The sequence below is a fragment of the Crotalus tigris genome, unplaced genomic scaffold, assembly GCF_016545835.1.
Source record: "Crotalus tigris isolate CLP2741 ecotype Arizona unplaced genomic scaffold, ASM1654583v1 scf7180000017690.20705106771:4171800, whole genome shotgun sequence".
Classification (NCBI taxonomy): Eukaryota; Metazoa; Chordata; class Lepidosauria; order Squamata; family Viperidae; genus Crotalus; species Crotalus tigris.
Genome location: NW_024096569.1, coordinates 2271833 through 2284844, shown reverse-complemented (window position 1 = coordinate 2284844; position 13012 = coordinate 2271833). Strand labels below are relative to the sequence as shown.

Genomic DNA, 13012 nt, shown 5'->3' with positions numbered 1-13012 from the left:
AGCAAAGGGGGGGAAGAGCGAAAAGGAGGAGAGAAGGGTTCCGCCCTACTCCCAACCCCGTGTCTGCCCCTCCTCCAGGATCACCTCGCTCTTCCTGGGCCCGGGGCCGGTGCAGCTCCTGCCAGCTGGGCCTGGAGGGGGAGTTGAAGACACACAACTGGCTGAGGTCCTTGAACCGGGTGAGGAAGGCCTGCTCCTCCTTTTGCGTGTGGACCGACAGGACCTCCTTGGTCAGGCCCACCCGGCGGTACTGCTGCTCGCGGTCGGGGGTCAGACCGGGCGGAGGGACGGGCGGGGTGGCGCTGGGCGCCGTCTCCTCCATCATGACAATATCTGGGGAGGGGGCAGGGGGGGGGCAAGGAGGAAGAGGAGGAAACAGGGGAAAGAAAGAAAAGAGGTCAGCCCGTCCACGGCTTCCCTTGAAATACACCATCCTCCATGTTTACACGCTTGGGCCTTCCTTTTAAGTAAGCTGGTCCTTGACTTACGACCACAACATCATCATCATTATCATAATAATGAGGAGGAGGAGGAGGAGGAGAAGAAGAAGAAATGAAGAAGGAGGAGCAGAAGAGGAAGAAGAAGGAGAAGGAGGAGCAGAAGAAGAAGAAGAAGAAGAAGAAGAAGAAGAAGGAGGAGGAGGAGGAGGAGGAGGAGGAGGAGGAGGAGGAGGAGGAGGAGGAGGAGGAGGAGGAGGAGAAGAGGAGGAAGAAGAAGAAGAAGAAGAAGAAGAAGAAGAAGAAGAAGAAGAAGAAGAAGAAGAAGAAGAAGAAGAAGAAGAAGAAGAAGAAGAAGAAATAGTAGTCGTCGTAGTAGTTGGAAGAGACATTAGAAGTCATCTAGTCCAACCCCCTGCTCAGGCAGGAAACCCTAGACCATTTCAGACAAAGGGCTGTCCAGTCTCTTCTTTGAGCGCAAAATCTCCAGTTGGAACGGTCGTTAAGCGAGTCTTGCCCCATTTCTACGGCCTTTCTCTCCGGGGGTCGTTCAAGCCAACCACCGTGGTTCTTCAATTCGTAACAACGGTTGTGTGAAGCGAATCTGGCTTTCTCCCTTGGCTTTGCTGGTCAGACAGTCGGCCAAAGGGGGACGCCGCAACCGTCATAAACGGGAGTCGGCTGCCGAGCGTCTGAATTTTGATCGACGGTCGCTAAGGGTGAAAAACGGGGCCCAGGTCACTTTCCCCCCACCCCCCGTGCCATTGCCACACTTCGAACGGGCGTCCCCTTCGAAATTTCTTGGGATTTAAAAAAAAACGGGCACGCTGTTTGCCTTTGGCTCCCGATGTCTGCGCAGACTTTCTTTGCGGGTTTTCCAACGAAGGAGTGTGTTTTAAAAAAAAGTAGTCCTCGACTTGTAACGGCTCGCTTCGCGAGCGTTTGAAGTTGTGACAGACACCCCCCCCCCAAAAAAAACATACTTCCTTGTGACACTGCCTGAGTGTCTTTTCCTGCCTGAGCAGGGGGTTGGATTACATGACCTGCAAGGTCCCTTCCAACTACTCCTTCTCCCTCATCATCATCATCATCATTACTATTATTATTAACTCTGAACTTCCAAAAGCCACATCCCCCTCCCATGACTGGAGGCTCACCAATATGTCCATTTTTGCTCGCTTAATGACATTACAAAAAAACAGTCGTAAAATAAGGCTGTCTTAAAAGCTGCCAAGGTTGATAAACACCGAATTAGATAGGATCAATAGAATGTCTGTCTGTCTGTCTGTCTGTCTGTCTGTCTATCTATCTATCTATCTATCTATCTATCTATCTATCTATCTATCTAGTATATCTGTATCTATCTATCTATCTATCTATCTCTATATCTAGTATATCTATCTTTCTATCTATCTATCTATCTATCTATCTATCTGTATCTATCTATCTCTCTATCTAGTATATCTATCTATCTATCTATCTATCTAGTATATCTGTATCTATCTATCTATCTCTATATCTAGTATATCTATCTATCTATCTATCTATCTATCTATCTATCTATCTATCTATCCAGGTTCGAATCTCAGAAGAGTAAGTCTGGCTGAAGAGAGTTAACGGAACTCGAAATAGCTATACCAGTTCTCTCTTTATTCTTTGTTAGCAACCTAAAAATGTAAAATGATGTCGCAGTTGGCGACTGCTGCTTGTGGATGGCTCTAGATTGAGCTGATACAGGCAAAAGAAAAAGAAAAAGAAAGAAGATTTCTTTCTCCCATATTTGGACTGACAGGGTGTACATTCAAGGTAAAAATCTATCTATCTATCTATCTAGTATATCTATCTATCTGTATCTATCTCTATTATCTAGTATATCTATCTATCTATCTATCTATCTATCTATCTATCTATCTATCTAGTATATCTATCTATCTGTATCTATCGATCTCTATATCTAGTATATCTATCTATCTATCTAGTATATCTATCTGTATCTATATTATCTAGTATATCTATCTATCTATCTATCTATCTATCTATCTATCTATCTATCTGTCTATCTATCTAGTATATCTATCTATCTGTATCTATCTATATCTAGTATATCTATCTATCTATCTATCTAATCTAATAATCTATCTCCATCTATCTATCCATCCATCCATCCGTCTCTATATCTCTATATCAATCTATATATCTATATCTATCTATCTATCTATATCTATATCTATACAATATACATATACATACATACACACACAGAGAGAGATATATACACACACATGTAGCCAATGAGTCCAGGTGGCTTATGGCATTAAAAGCATATATATGTATATAAATATATACATACACATATATATACACATACACATTTATATAAAACTAATAAAGCTACTGAACTCTGAGATCCAAAAGAGCCTTTTTAATTACTGAGCTTTCATCGACCTCCTGTTGACATCATCAAAGTAAGGGCCGAAGGCTAAAGGTTGACAAAAGCTGGGTAATTAAAAAGGCTTTTTTTTTTTTCAGTAGCCTTATTAGTTTTCTAAACGTTTACACCCTATAGAGAAAGTTTTTTCCAGACAGACCGGTCTTGATTAATGCACCTTGGTATTTTGACTGCTATATTGCAGTTCTACTTATAATCACTTTTACCTTGCAGCCCCCCCAAACTAGGGACGTTAAGCAGACTCAAGTCGCTACTGCGATACATTACAAATCCAAATTTCTTTTTTTGTAGACAAAGAGTTTAAAGAATTAAGTGGGAGACTAGAATAGCTATTTCGAGCTTATTTTGCTCTCATTTGCTCTCTAGCTGATGAGAGCAAAATAAGCTGAAAATAGCTATTCTAGTCTCCCACGTAATTCTTTAACTCTTTATCTACAAAAAAGAAATTTGGATACACACACACACACATATGTATACATATATATAATTTTAGTGCCGTAAGACACCTGGAGTCGTTGGCTACGTGATGAGCAGGAAATAAAATGCCATAAATAAATAAATAAATGGCCGACAAACCATCCAGTTGCAATGAGTCCCCAAAGGCAAATAGAGACCCCTATGATAAGGGTGGAGTGTGTGTGTGTGTAGGGGTGGTGGTTTGCAGGTAAGGGAGACCACCCCCCATGAACTGGGACCGTGTTGATGGGCCAAATGACTGGCTGCACTTAATTCTCTCCAGTTATTGGTTTTCCTTGTTTTTGATTTTTCCTTGTTTTTTGGATTTTATTCCATGGTATGTTTTTTGATTGGCTGCTACTGGCGGGAACGGAGCTGCAGTCCTTGACATACGACCACAACGGAGCCCCCAAAATTGATGTCGCTAAGCGAGACACGGGTCGAGCTGGGTTTTGCCCCGTTTATACGACCTTCCCTCACCATTTTAAGTGAATCACTGCGGTCGTTAAAATTAGCCACGTGGCTGTTAAGGGACTTTGCTGGTTCCCCGCCGGGACACTACGACCGTCGTAAATGTGAGTCGCTTGTCCAGCATCCAAATGTAAATCAGGTGACCAGGGGAAGGCCACCAATGGTCATTAAGTGTGAAAATGGTCCTTTTCTTTTCAATGCCGTCATTAACTTCAATCACGAAGCGAACGGCTGTTAAGACAAGGACTAAATGCACTAACTTAGCAACGGCAGTGATTCAGCTTGACAACTGTGGCAAGAAAAGTCCTAAAACGGGACAAAGCTCACTTCATACTCTCCTGCTTGGCAACGGAAAGGTTGGGGCTGAATTGTGCTCCTAAATCAAGGACTATTGGTCTGAAATGGCCTACAGGGTCTCCGGCCTGAGCAGGGGGTTGGACTAGAAGACCTCCAGGGTCCCTTCCAGCTCTGTGATTTGATTCCATTGTATTCTATTTGATTCTCATTATTCTATTCTATTATGATTATTCCATTCTATTATTATTCTATTCTTATTATTCTATTTTGTTCTATTCTTATTATTCCATTCTATTATTATTCTACTCTATTATTATTCTATTCTATTATTATTCTGTTCTATTATTATTCTATTCTGTTCTATTATTATTCCATTCTGTTCTAATATTATTCCATTCTGTTCTATTATTATTCTATTCTGTTCTATTATTACTGTTTTATTATTCCATTCTATTATTATTATTCTACTCTATTCTATTATTATACTCCATTATTATTCTATTCTGTTCTATTATTATTATTATTCTATTCTGTTCTATCCCTCCTTCTATTCTATTCCCAATTATAATTCTATTCTATTCCCATAATTCTATTCTATTCTATTCTATTCTATTCTATTCTATTCTATTCTATTCTATGTTTTATTATTCTATTCTATATTTTATTGTTCTGTTCTGTTCTGTTTTCTGTTCTGTTCTATTCTATTCTGGTTTATTATTCTATTCTATGTTTTATTATACTACCTATATTTTATTGTCCTGTCCTGTCCTGTCCTGTCCTATCCTATTCTTCTATTCTATTCTATTCTATTCTATTCCATTCTATTCTATTCTATTCTATTCTATTCCTTATTCTATCCTATCCTATTATTCTATTCTATTCTATTCTATTCCATTCCATTCTTCTATTCTATTCTATTCTATTCTATTCTATTCTATTCTATTCCTTATTCTATTCTATCCTATCCTATCCTATTATTCTATTCTATTCTATTCTATTCTATTCTATTCTATTCTATTCTATTCCTATTCTATTCCTATTCTATTCTTCTATTCTATATTTTATTGTTCTGTTCTGTTCTGTTCTATTCTGGTTTATTATTCTATGTTTTATTATACTATTCTATATTTTATTGTCCTGTCCTGTCCTGTCCTGTCCTGTCCTATCCTATTCTTTTATTCTATTCTATTCTATTCTATTCTATTCTATTCTATTCTATTCTATTCTAGTCTAGTCTAGTCTAGTCTAGTCTAATCTAGTCTAGTCCCTATCCATTATTTGACTACCTATACAGACTGCGCCTTATTTGTATTTGATTTCTAATTTCCAATTTATCTCCCGGGGAAAAAGGGCGAAGGGCCCCAACGTGGCCCCACAGCATACCCAACTCTCCAATCGAAGACCCCACCCCCACTCTCCCTCCCCCAAGCTGCGTCCCACCTCGACCCTTCCCTGCCCATCTCCCTTCCTTCGGCTCCCCCTCCCCACCACCTCGGTGCCGCCCCCCCCCACCCACCTCCCCTGGCCTGGATGTTCCCCTACCCGACTCCGGGGGCTTCTTGTCTCCCACGTGGACGATGGTGCTGCTGAAGCTGCACTGACTGGTGACGGACACCACGCTCTCGGCTTTGCTAGGCAAGGCCAGCGGAGTGAGAGGGCCACCCACCACGGCGGCAGCTGCCGCCGTTCCGGGCTCTTCCCTCTCTGGCTGGCTGGTGCTGGCCGGCAGCTTCTCCTCGGGCGCATCTGTCCAAAGAGACAGAGACAGGGCTGGATTAGAACTCGAGGCACGGCGGGGAGGGGGGGAGGAGAGTGTCCCAGGAGTTCCGAGAAGCGCCGACCAAACCAAAGAGACAGAGCTGGATTAGAACTCGAGGCAAGGGGGGGGGGGAGAAATGTCCCGGGGCTGACCAAAAGAGACAGAACTGGATTAGAACTCGAGCCAAAGGGGGAGGGTGTCCCAGGGCTAACCAAAGCTGGATTAGAACTCGAGGCAAGGGGAGGGATGTCCCGGGGCTGACCAAAAGAGACAGAGCTGGATTAGAACTCGAGGCAAGGGGGGGGATGTCCCAGGGCTGACCAAAAGAGACAGAGCTGGATTAGAACTCAAGGCAAGGGGGGGGGATGTCCCAGGGCTAACCAAAGAGACAGAGCTGGATTAGAACTCAAGGCAAGGGGGGGGATGTCCCAGGGCTGACCAAAAGAGAAAGAGCTGGATTAGAACTCGAGGCAAGGGGGGGGGAACGTCCCAGGGCTAACCAAAAAGAAAGAGCTGGATTAGAACTCGAGGCAAGGGGAGGGATGTCCCAGGGCTGACCAAAGAGACAGAGCTGGATTAGAACTCAAGGCAAGGGGAGGGATGTCCCAGGGCTGACCAAAAGAGAAAGAGCTGGATTAGAACGCAAGGGGAGGGATGTCCCGGGGCTGACCAAAGAGACAGAGCTGGATTAGAACTCGAGGCAACAGGGGGGATGTCCCAGGACTGACCAAAAGAGACAGAACTTGAAGCAAGGTGAGTCCCAGGACATGCCGATCGGGGGGACACAGACACCGCCGAGATGCCAAAACCTCGGTCATGTCTACCCCCTGCGAGGCAGGCCCGGAGACAGCCGGAAAAAAACCCCATCTGGGTGGGTTCCCCCCCCTCCAGCACCATGGGGAGCCCCCCCTCTCTCTTAGGAAGCCAGCAGCAGCAGCAGCTCTGGGGACCCTGAAGCGGGAGCAGCAGCAAAATCCCGTCTCCGTCCCAGGCACCAAGGAAGGGGAGAGTAACAAGGGAGAAGAACCGGAAGGAAATTTCGGGGGTTCCCGAGACGGATCGGGGAGAAGCCCAGAAGCGGCACCCGGAGGAAGGGGTCAATGGGGAGCAGCGGAGGGGAGGGGCAGGGAGGGGAGGAAACCCACCTTTGCTCCGCACAGCCGCCTGCTCGCGCCCTTTCTGCTTGTCGTCGTCCGAATTGGAGGAGGCGGTGTAGGAGGAGGAACCGCACTTGCGTTTGACCCGGATGGGGATGGTACAGCTTTCCAGGTATCTGTAGGGAGGGAAGGAGGGGAGAGGTGTGAAAGGACAGCCAAGGGTCAGGCACGGGTGTACACGTGACGGACCAATTAAACTGCTTTATCGTTGAAAACCTCTGCACAGGAATCTTCTAACTAAACTGCTTTCTTGCTGAAAGACTATGCGCAGGAATCTTCTACCTAAACTGCTTTATCGCCGAAAGCCTCTGCACAGGAATCTTCTAGCTAAACTGCTTTCTTGCTGATAGTCTATGCACAGGAATCCTCTCAACTGAACTGCTTTATTGCCAAAAGCCTCTGCGCAGGAATCTTCTAACTAAACTGCTTTATTGCTGAATGACTATGTGCAGGAATTGTCTAAACTGCTTTATTGCTGAAAGACTATGCGCAGGAATTGTCTGAACTGCTTTATTGCTGAAAGACTATGCGCAGAAATTGTCTAAACTGCTTTATTGCTGAAAGACTATGCGCAGGAATTGTCTAAACTGCTTTATTGCCAAAAGCTTCTGCACAGGAATCTTCTACCTAAACTACTTTATTGCTGAAAGTCTATGCACAGGATTCTTCTAACTGAACTGCTTTATTGCTTAAATCCTGTGCACAGGAATCTTCTAACTACACTGCTTTATCGCTGAAAGATATGCACAGGAATCTTCTACCTAAACTGCTTTATTGCCAAAAGCTTCTGCACAGGAATCTTCTAACTAAACTGCTTTATCGCTGAAAGTCTATGCACAGGACTCTTCTAACTAAACTGCTTTATTGCTGAAAGCCTATGCACAGGAATCTTCTAACTAAACTGCTTTATTGCTGAAAGACTAAGCGCAGGAATCGTCTACCTAAACTGCTTTATTGCCAAAAGCTTCTGCACAGGAATCTTCTCCCTAAATTGCTTTATCGCTGAAAGCCTCTGCGTAGGAATCTTCTAACTAAACTGCTTTATCGCTGATAGCCTATGCAGGTGTGGAAGGAGGAATCTGAGGGAGATCTCCAAAGGTCGACAGCAAATCCTCTCGCCCAAACTGGGAGCGCTGTCCATTTGGCCAAAGCCTTACCGGATGATGACGTCCAGGCAGTTGATCTGCTGGTAGGAGTAGTTGGAAGGCTCCTTCCGCACGGAGTCCTCGGAGGTGGCTGCCTTGACCATCCTCTTCTCCGCTTCTCTCGACATCTGCCTGGATTGTCCGGCGTGACTGATGGGGGGATCCAGAGCTGGAGACGGACGACGGGGAAGAGGAAGAACAACCTTCATCATGGGTTTCCCCAGACCTCGAGGCAGGTGGAGGAAACGCAGGAGGGAACCCCCGGGAGATTTGGGGCAAAAGCTACCTGTATAAAGGCACTGCAGTGGCTCATGGGTTTGTGTGTGTGTGCAACGAGGGGGGAAGGAGGAGGAGGAGCAAAACGGGTGGATGTGGAGGAGGGGGAAGAAAAGGAAGAAGAGAAGGGATTAAAGGAGGAGAGCAAGGAGGAGGAGGAGGAAAGTGATTGGCACGCTTCTCACCTGGCCGAAAGGGTTTGACGGGCACCGGCTTGACCCCGGACTCAATGAAGACTTGCTGGCCCTGATTCTTCACCATGTGGACATCCTTGCAGATCTCCTGGAAGGTCATCTGGGATCCAGAGGCAGGCAGAGTGAGGACGGCCCCATCCCCCAGACCCTCCCCCTCCATTCAGACAGGCTGCCCGCCCACCCATGCTCAACCCCAAGGTGGGCTCTTTCGGGAATCCCCCCCCAGCCGGGTGGAGGGGCTTAGGACGATGCCACTTGGACCCCACGAGACAAAAGCTGCTTGGACGAAAAACCCACACACACACACCCCACCCCGAGAGGCCCTGGACCCTCCCTGTGCTTACCGGCCGGAGAGCCAGGGCCTCCTCTGGGGCGAAGCCGTTGCTGTCGCTGGAGGAGGCGATGCTGAGGAACTGCTCGTGGGAGGCCGAGTTGCTGCATAGGCCGAGGGCGCCGCTGCTGTGCACAGGCTGGCGGGGAGAAAGGAGCAGGATTAGAGCCGAGGGGAAGGGAGGGAGGAAGGGAAAAGAGAGAGAGGAAGAAAAAAAAGGGAGAGGGATGAAGGAAGGAAGAACAAGAGGGAGGGAGGGAAGGAGATTGGAATAAGGAGGGAGGGAAGGAAGGAGAGGACAGAAGGAGAGAAGGAAGGAAGGAGAGAAGGAAGGAACGGGAAAGGAGAAGGAGGCAGGCAGGCAGAGAGGGAGGAAGAAGATGGGAATGAGGAGGAAGGGAGGGAGGGAGGAAGGAACGAAAGGAGAAGGAGAGACAGGGAGGGAGGGAGAAGATGGGAATGAGAAGGAGGGAGGAAGGGAGGGAGGGAGGGAGGAGGGAAAGGAGAGGGAGACAGACAGGGAGGGAGGAGGTGGGAATGAGAAGGAAAGAGGGAGGGAAGGAGGAAGGAAGGAGGGAAAGGAGAGGGAGAGGCAGGGAGGGAGGGAGGAGATGGGAATGAGAAGGAGGGAGAGAGGGAGGGAGGGAAGGGAGGAGATGGGAATGAGAGAGAGGGAGGAAGGAAGGGGAGGGAGGGAGGAGATGGGAATGAGGAGGAGGGAGGGAGGGAGGAAGGAAGGGGAGGGAGGGAGGAGATGGGAATGAGGAGGAGGGAGGGAGGGAGGGAGGGAAGGGAGGAGATGGGAATGAGAGAGAGGGAGGAAGGAAGGGGAGGGAGGGAGGAGATGGGAATGAGGAGGAGGGAGGGAGGAAGGAAGGGGAGGGAGGAGATGGGAATGAGAAGGAGGGAGGGAGGGAAGGAGGAAGGGGAGGGAGGGAGGGAGGGAGGGAAAGAAAAGAAAGGAGGGAAGGTGGCATGGGGGGGGCTGGGGGAGAGGAAGACCAAAGAAGGGAAGGGCAAGGCCTCACCTGCAACAGGAGCCGATGGATCTGCTCGGACAGCTCCTGGATCTCCCCGTCCAGAGCCTTCGACTTCAAGACTTTGGGGGCGCTGAAGACGTCCTCGTTCACGGGGCTCCTGAGACCAGCAAAGGCGGAAGATGAGCAGACCCCTCTCACGCTCCCCCTCCTCCTAAAGTCCTACCTCCTCCCCTCCCTTTGCCCCTTCCCCCCCTGACCAGGGGGGGCCAGCGGCGCCCCTCAGTCTTCCAGAAAACGGCTGGGACTGCAACGCCCAGAATCCTCAGCCAGCGCAGCTAAAGCGCATCCTGTGCTCTGTAGCTCCACAGCCGGCTCCATTGCAGTACTTCTCAGCCTTGGCTGGTGGAAGACGCATGGACTTCATCTCCCAGGATTCCCTAGCCAGCAACACTGGCTAGGGAATCCTGGGAGATGAAGTCCACGCGTCTTCCACCAGCCAAGCTTATCTGGCCAGACAAACGAGCTTCTATGGCCCCATCTTGACAGTCAGTCTCCTCTCTACCCCGAACAAAGGGGGGGGAGGACCTTAGCTGGGGAGGGCACGATTCCCCGCCCCATCATCCCCTCCCCAGCTAAGCTCCTCCCCCTCTCCTGGAGCTGGATCCCCGCCCTCCCTCTCCGTCGTCGCGTGCTCCCTTCAGCCCGGACAAAAGAGACACTCTCTCCCCCCCCCCGCGCCGCCGTCCAAAACTCCCTCAAAAAGCCGCGCGCAGCATTCGCACTCACGTCCGGACTTTGTGCCGGCCCATGATGAAGGAGACCTTGCGGCTCCAGGGGTTGACGAAGCTGGACCAGCTGGTGTCGATGGTCACGTACTCGCCGTTGCGGGCGCAGAAGCGGATGGGCGAGTGGTCGAACGGCTGGCCGGCGTACTGCAGGACTGGAAAAAGGGGAAGGGAGGGGTAGAGGGAAGGGGTCAGGGCGAACCGCAGCGGTGGTGACCCACTAGGCCCAGCGTCCCCGAAATTTAAGCGGGCGCAGGGGGTCCTCGACTTACGACGACGGGAATCCAGGCTTTCCGTTGCTGAGCGAGGCGGTTTTTTTTTTAAGAGACCGGTGCATGATTCGGAAAGCATTTTGTTGCCAGGGTTAGTAAGTAAAGGGCTGCGGGGGTTAAGCGAATCAGACGGTCGTTAAGCGAATCGGGCAGACTTTGCTTGTCCAAATAATAATGGAATGGAATGGAATGGAATAGAATAGGGAACAACAGAACAGAATAGAACAGAATAGAATATAGAACAGAAGAGTAGAATAATAAAATATAGGATAGGATAGGATAGGATAGGATAGGATAGGATAGGATAGGATAGGATAGGATAAGATAGGATAGGATAGGATAGGATGGGATGGGATGGGATGGGATGGGATGGGATAGGATAGGATAGCATATGATAGAATGGAAATAGAACAAGAATAAGAATGGAATGGAAAAATAGAATGAGAATAGAATAGAATAGAAAAGAATAGAAAAGAAAAAGTATAAAATAAGAATAGAGTAAGAATAGAATAGAATGGAATAGAATAGAAAAATAGAAAAAGAATAGAAAAATAGAAAAGAAAATAGAATAGAATAAAAATAGAGTAAGAATAGAATAAAATAAGGAATACAATAGAATAGAACAGAATAGAATAAGAATAAAATATAATAAGAATAAAAATAGAATGAAATCAGAATATAATAGAATAGAACATAAAATAGAATAGAATAGAATAAACATAAAAATAGAATAGGACTAGACTAGACTGGAATAGAATAGAAATAGGATAAAATAAAAATAGAATAGAATAAAAAATAGAATAGAATATAGAAATAGAATAGAAATAGAATATAGGAGCTGGAAGGGACCTTGGAGGTCTTCTAGTCCAGCCCCCTGCTCAAGCAGAACAGATGACAAATGAAGGTGACAAAACGACTCCAGGGTTGCCACAACCGTTGTTAAATGCATGCTGGCTACCAAGCACTCCCAGGACTGTGGGGATGCGGCAACGGTCGTAACTGCGAGCACCGGTCATAAATGTGAGGACCAGTTGTGATTCAATTCCCCCCCCCCAGCATGGTTCTAACTTTGAAAGGTTGCTAAAGGGAGGGTCGTAAGTCAAGGACTAACTCATAATTGAATTTAAAAAAAAAAAACACAGCTGCACGCTGTGCTTGTTTGTTCCATACTTACTTTTCTTGTGTATGGCCAGCATAAGGGGCCGGTCCTCAGGGTGCAGGTAGAAAAGGACAGGGGTCCCAACCAAATCTTGGGGGAGGTAGCCAAGTAGGGGGGCGGCTCTGAGAAGGAGAAAAGAGGCGGCGGTCAGGGGGACTGGTCGGTATCCGAGGACCGAAAGTGGCCTCTCTGGATGCAGGCAAGAGGCAGCTGAACAGAGACCCCCAAGACTGCTGTGATTGGCCCAAAGTCACCCAGCCGACTCTCATGCCTAAGGCGGGACTAGAACTCCCAGTCTCCTGGTGATTGGCCCAAAGTCACCCAGCTGACATTTATGCCTAAGGCGGGACTAGAACTCCCCGTCTCCTGGTGATTGGCCCAAAGTCACCCAGCTGGCTTTTATGCCTAAGGCTGGACTAGGACTCCCAGTCTCCTGGTGATTGGCCCAAAGTCACCCTGTTGGTTTTCAGGCCTAAGGCGGGACTAGAACTCCCCGTCTCCTGGTAAATGGCCCAAAGTCACCCAGCTGGCTTTCATGGATAAGGCAGGACTAGAACTCACTGTCTCCTGGTGATTGGCCCAAAGTCACCCAGCTGACATTTATGCCTAAGGCGGGACTAGAACTCCCAGTCTCCTGGTGATTGGCCCAAAGTCACCCAGCGGACTCTCATGCCCAAGGCGGGACTAGAACTCCCAGTCTCCTGGCGATTGGCCCAAAGTCACCCTGTCAGTTGTCAGGCCTAAGGCGGGACTAGAACTCCCCGTCTCCTGGTGAATGGCCCAAAGTCACCCTGCTGGCTTTCATGGATAAGGCAGGACTAGAACTCGCCGTCTCCTGATTCCT

At 47.9% G+C, this 13012-nt stretch overlaps 1 protein-coding gene across 5 annotated transcripts in view; it reads right to left on the bottom strand.

The window, feature by feature from the left end:
• The window catches only part of PER1 (period circadian regulator 1), a 58517-nt gene that overhangs the window by 7635 nt on the left and 37870 nt on the right, over positions 1–13012 (bottom strand). For 4 of the 5 annotated variants that reach the window (XM_039338013.1, XM_039338014.1, XM_039338011.1 and 1 more), the window contains exons 11-19: positions 12184–12290; positions 10739–10892; positions 10001–10109; positions 8986–9111; positions 8633–8741; positions 8184–8340; positions 7015–7142; positions 5653–5856; positions 85–333 (exon numbers count right to left, since the gene is read on the bottom strand). In XM_039338013.1, coding sequence (XP_039193947.1) covers positions 85–333; positions 5653–5856; positions 7015–7142; positions 8184–8340; positions 8633–8741; positions 8986–9111; positions 10001–10109; positions 10739–10892; positions 12184–12290 — 1343 coding nt within the window. The remainder of the gene's footprint in view (positions 1–84; positions 334–5652; positions 5857–7014; positions 7143–8183; positions 8341–8632; positions 8742–8985; positions 9112–10000; positions 10110–10738; positions 10893–12183; positions 12291–13012) is intronic. The other variant, XM_039338016.1, reaches the window with a different exon arrangement.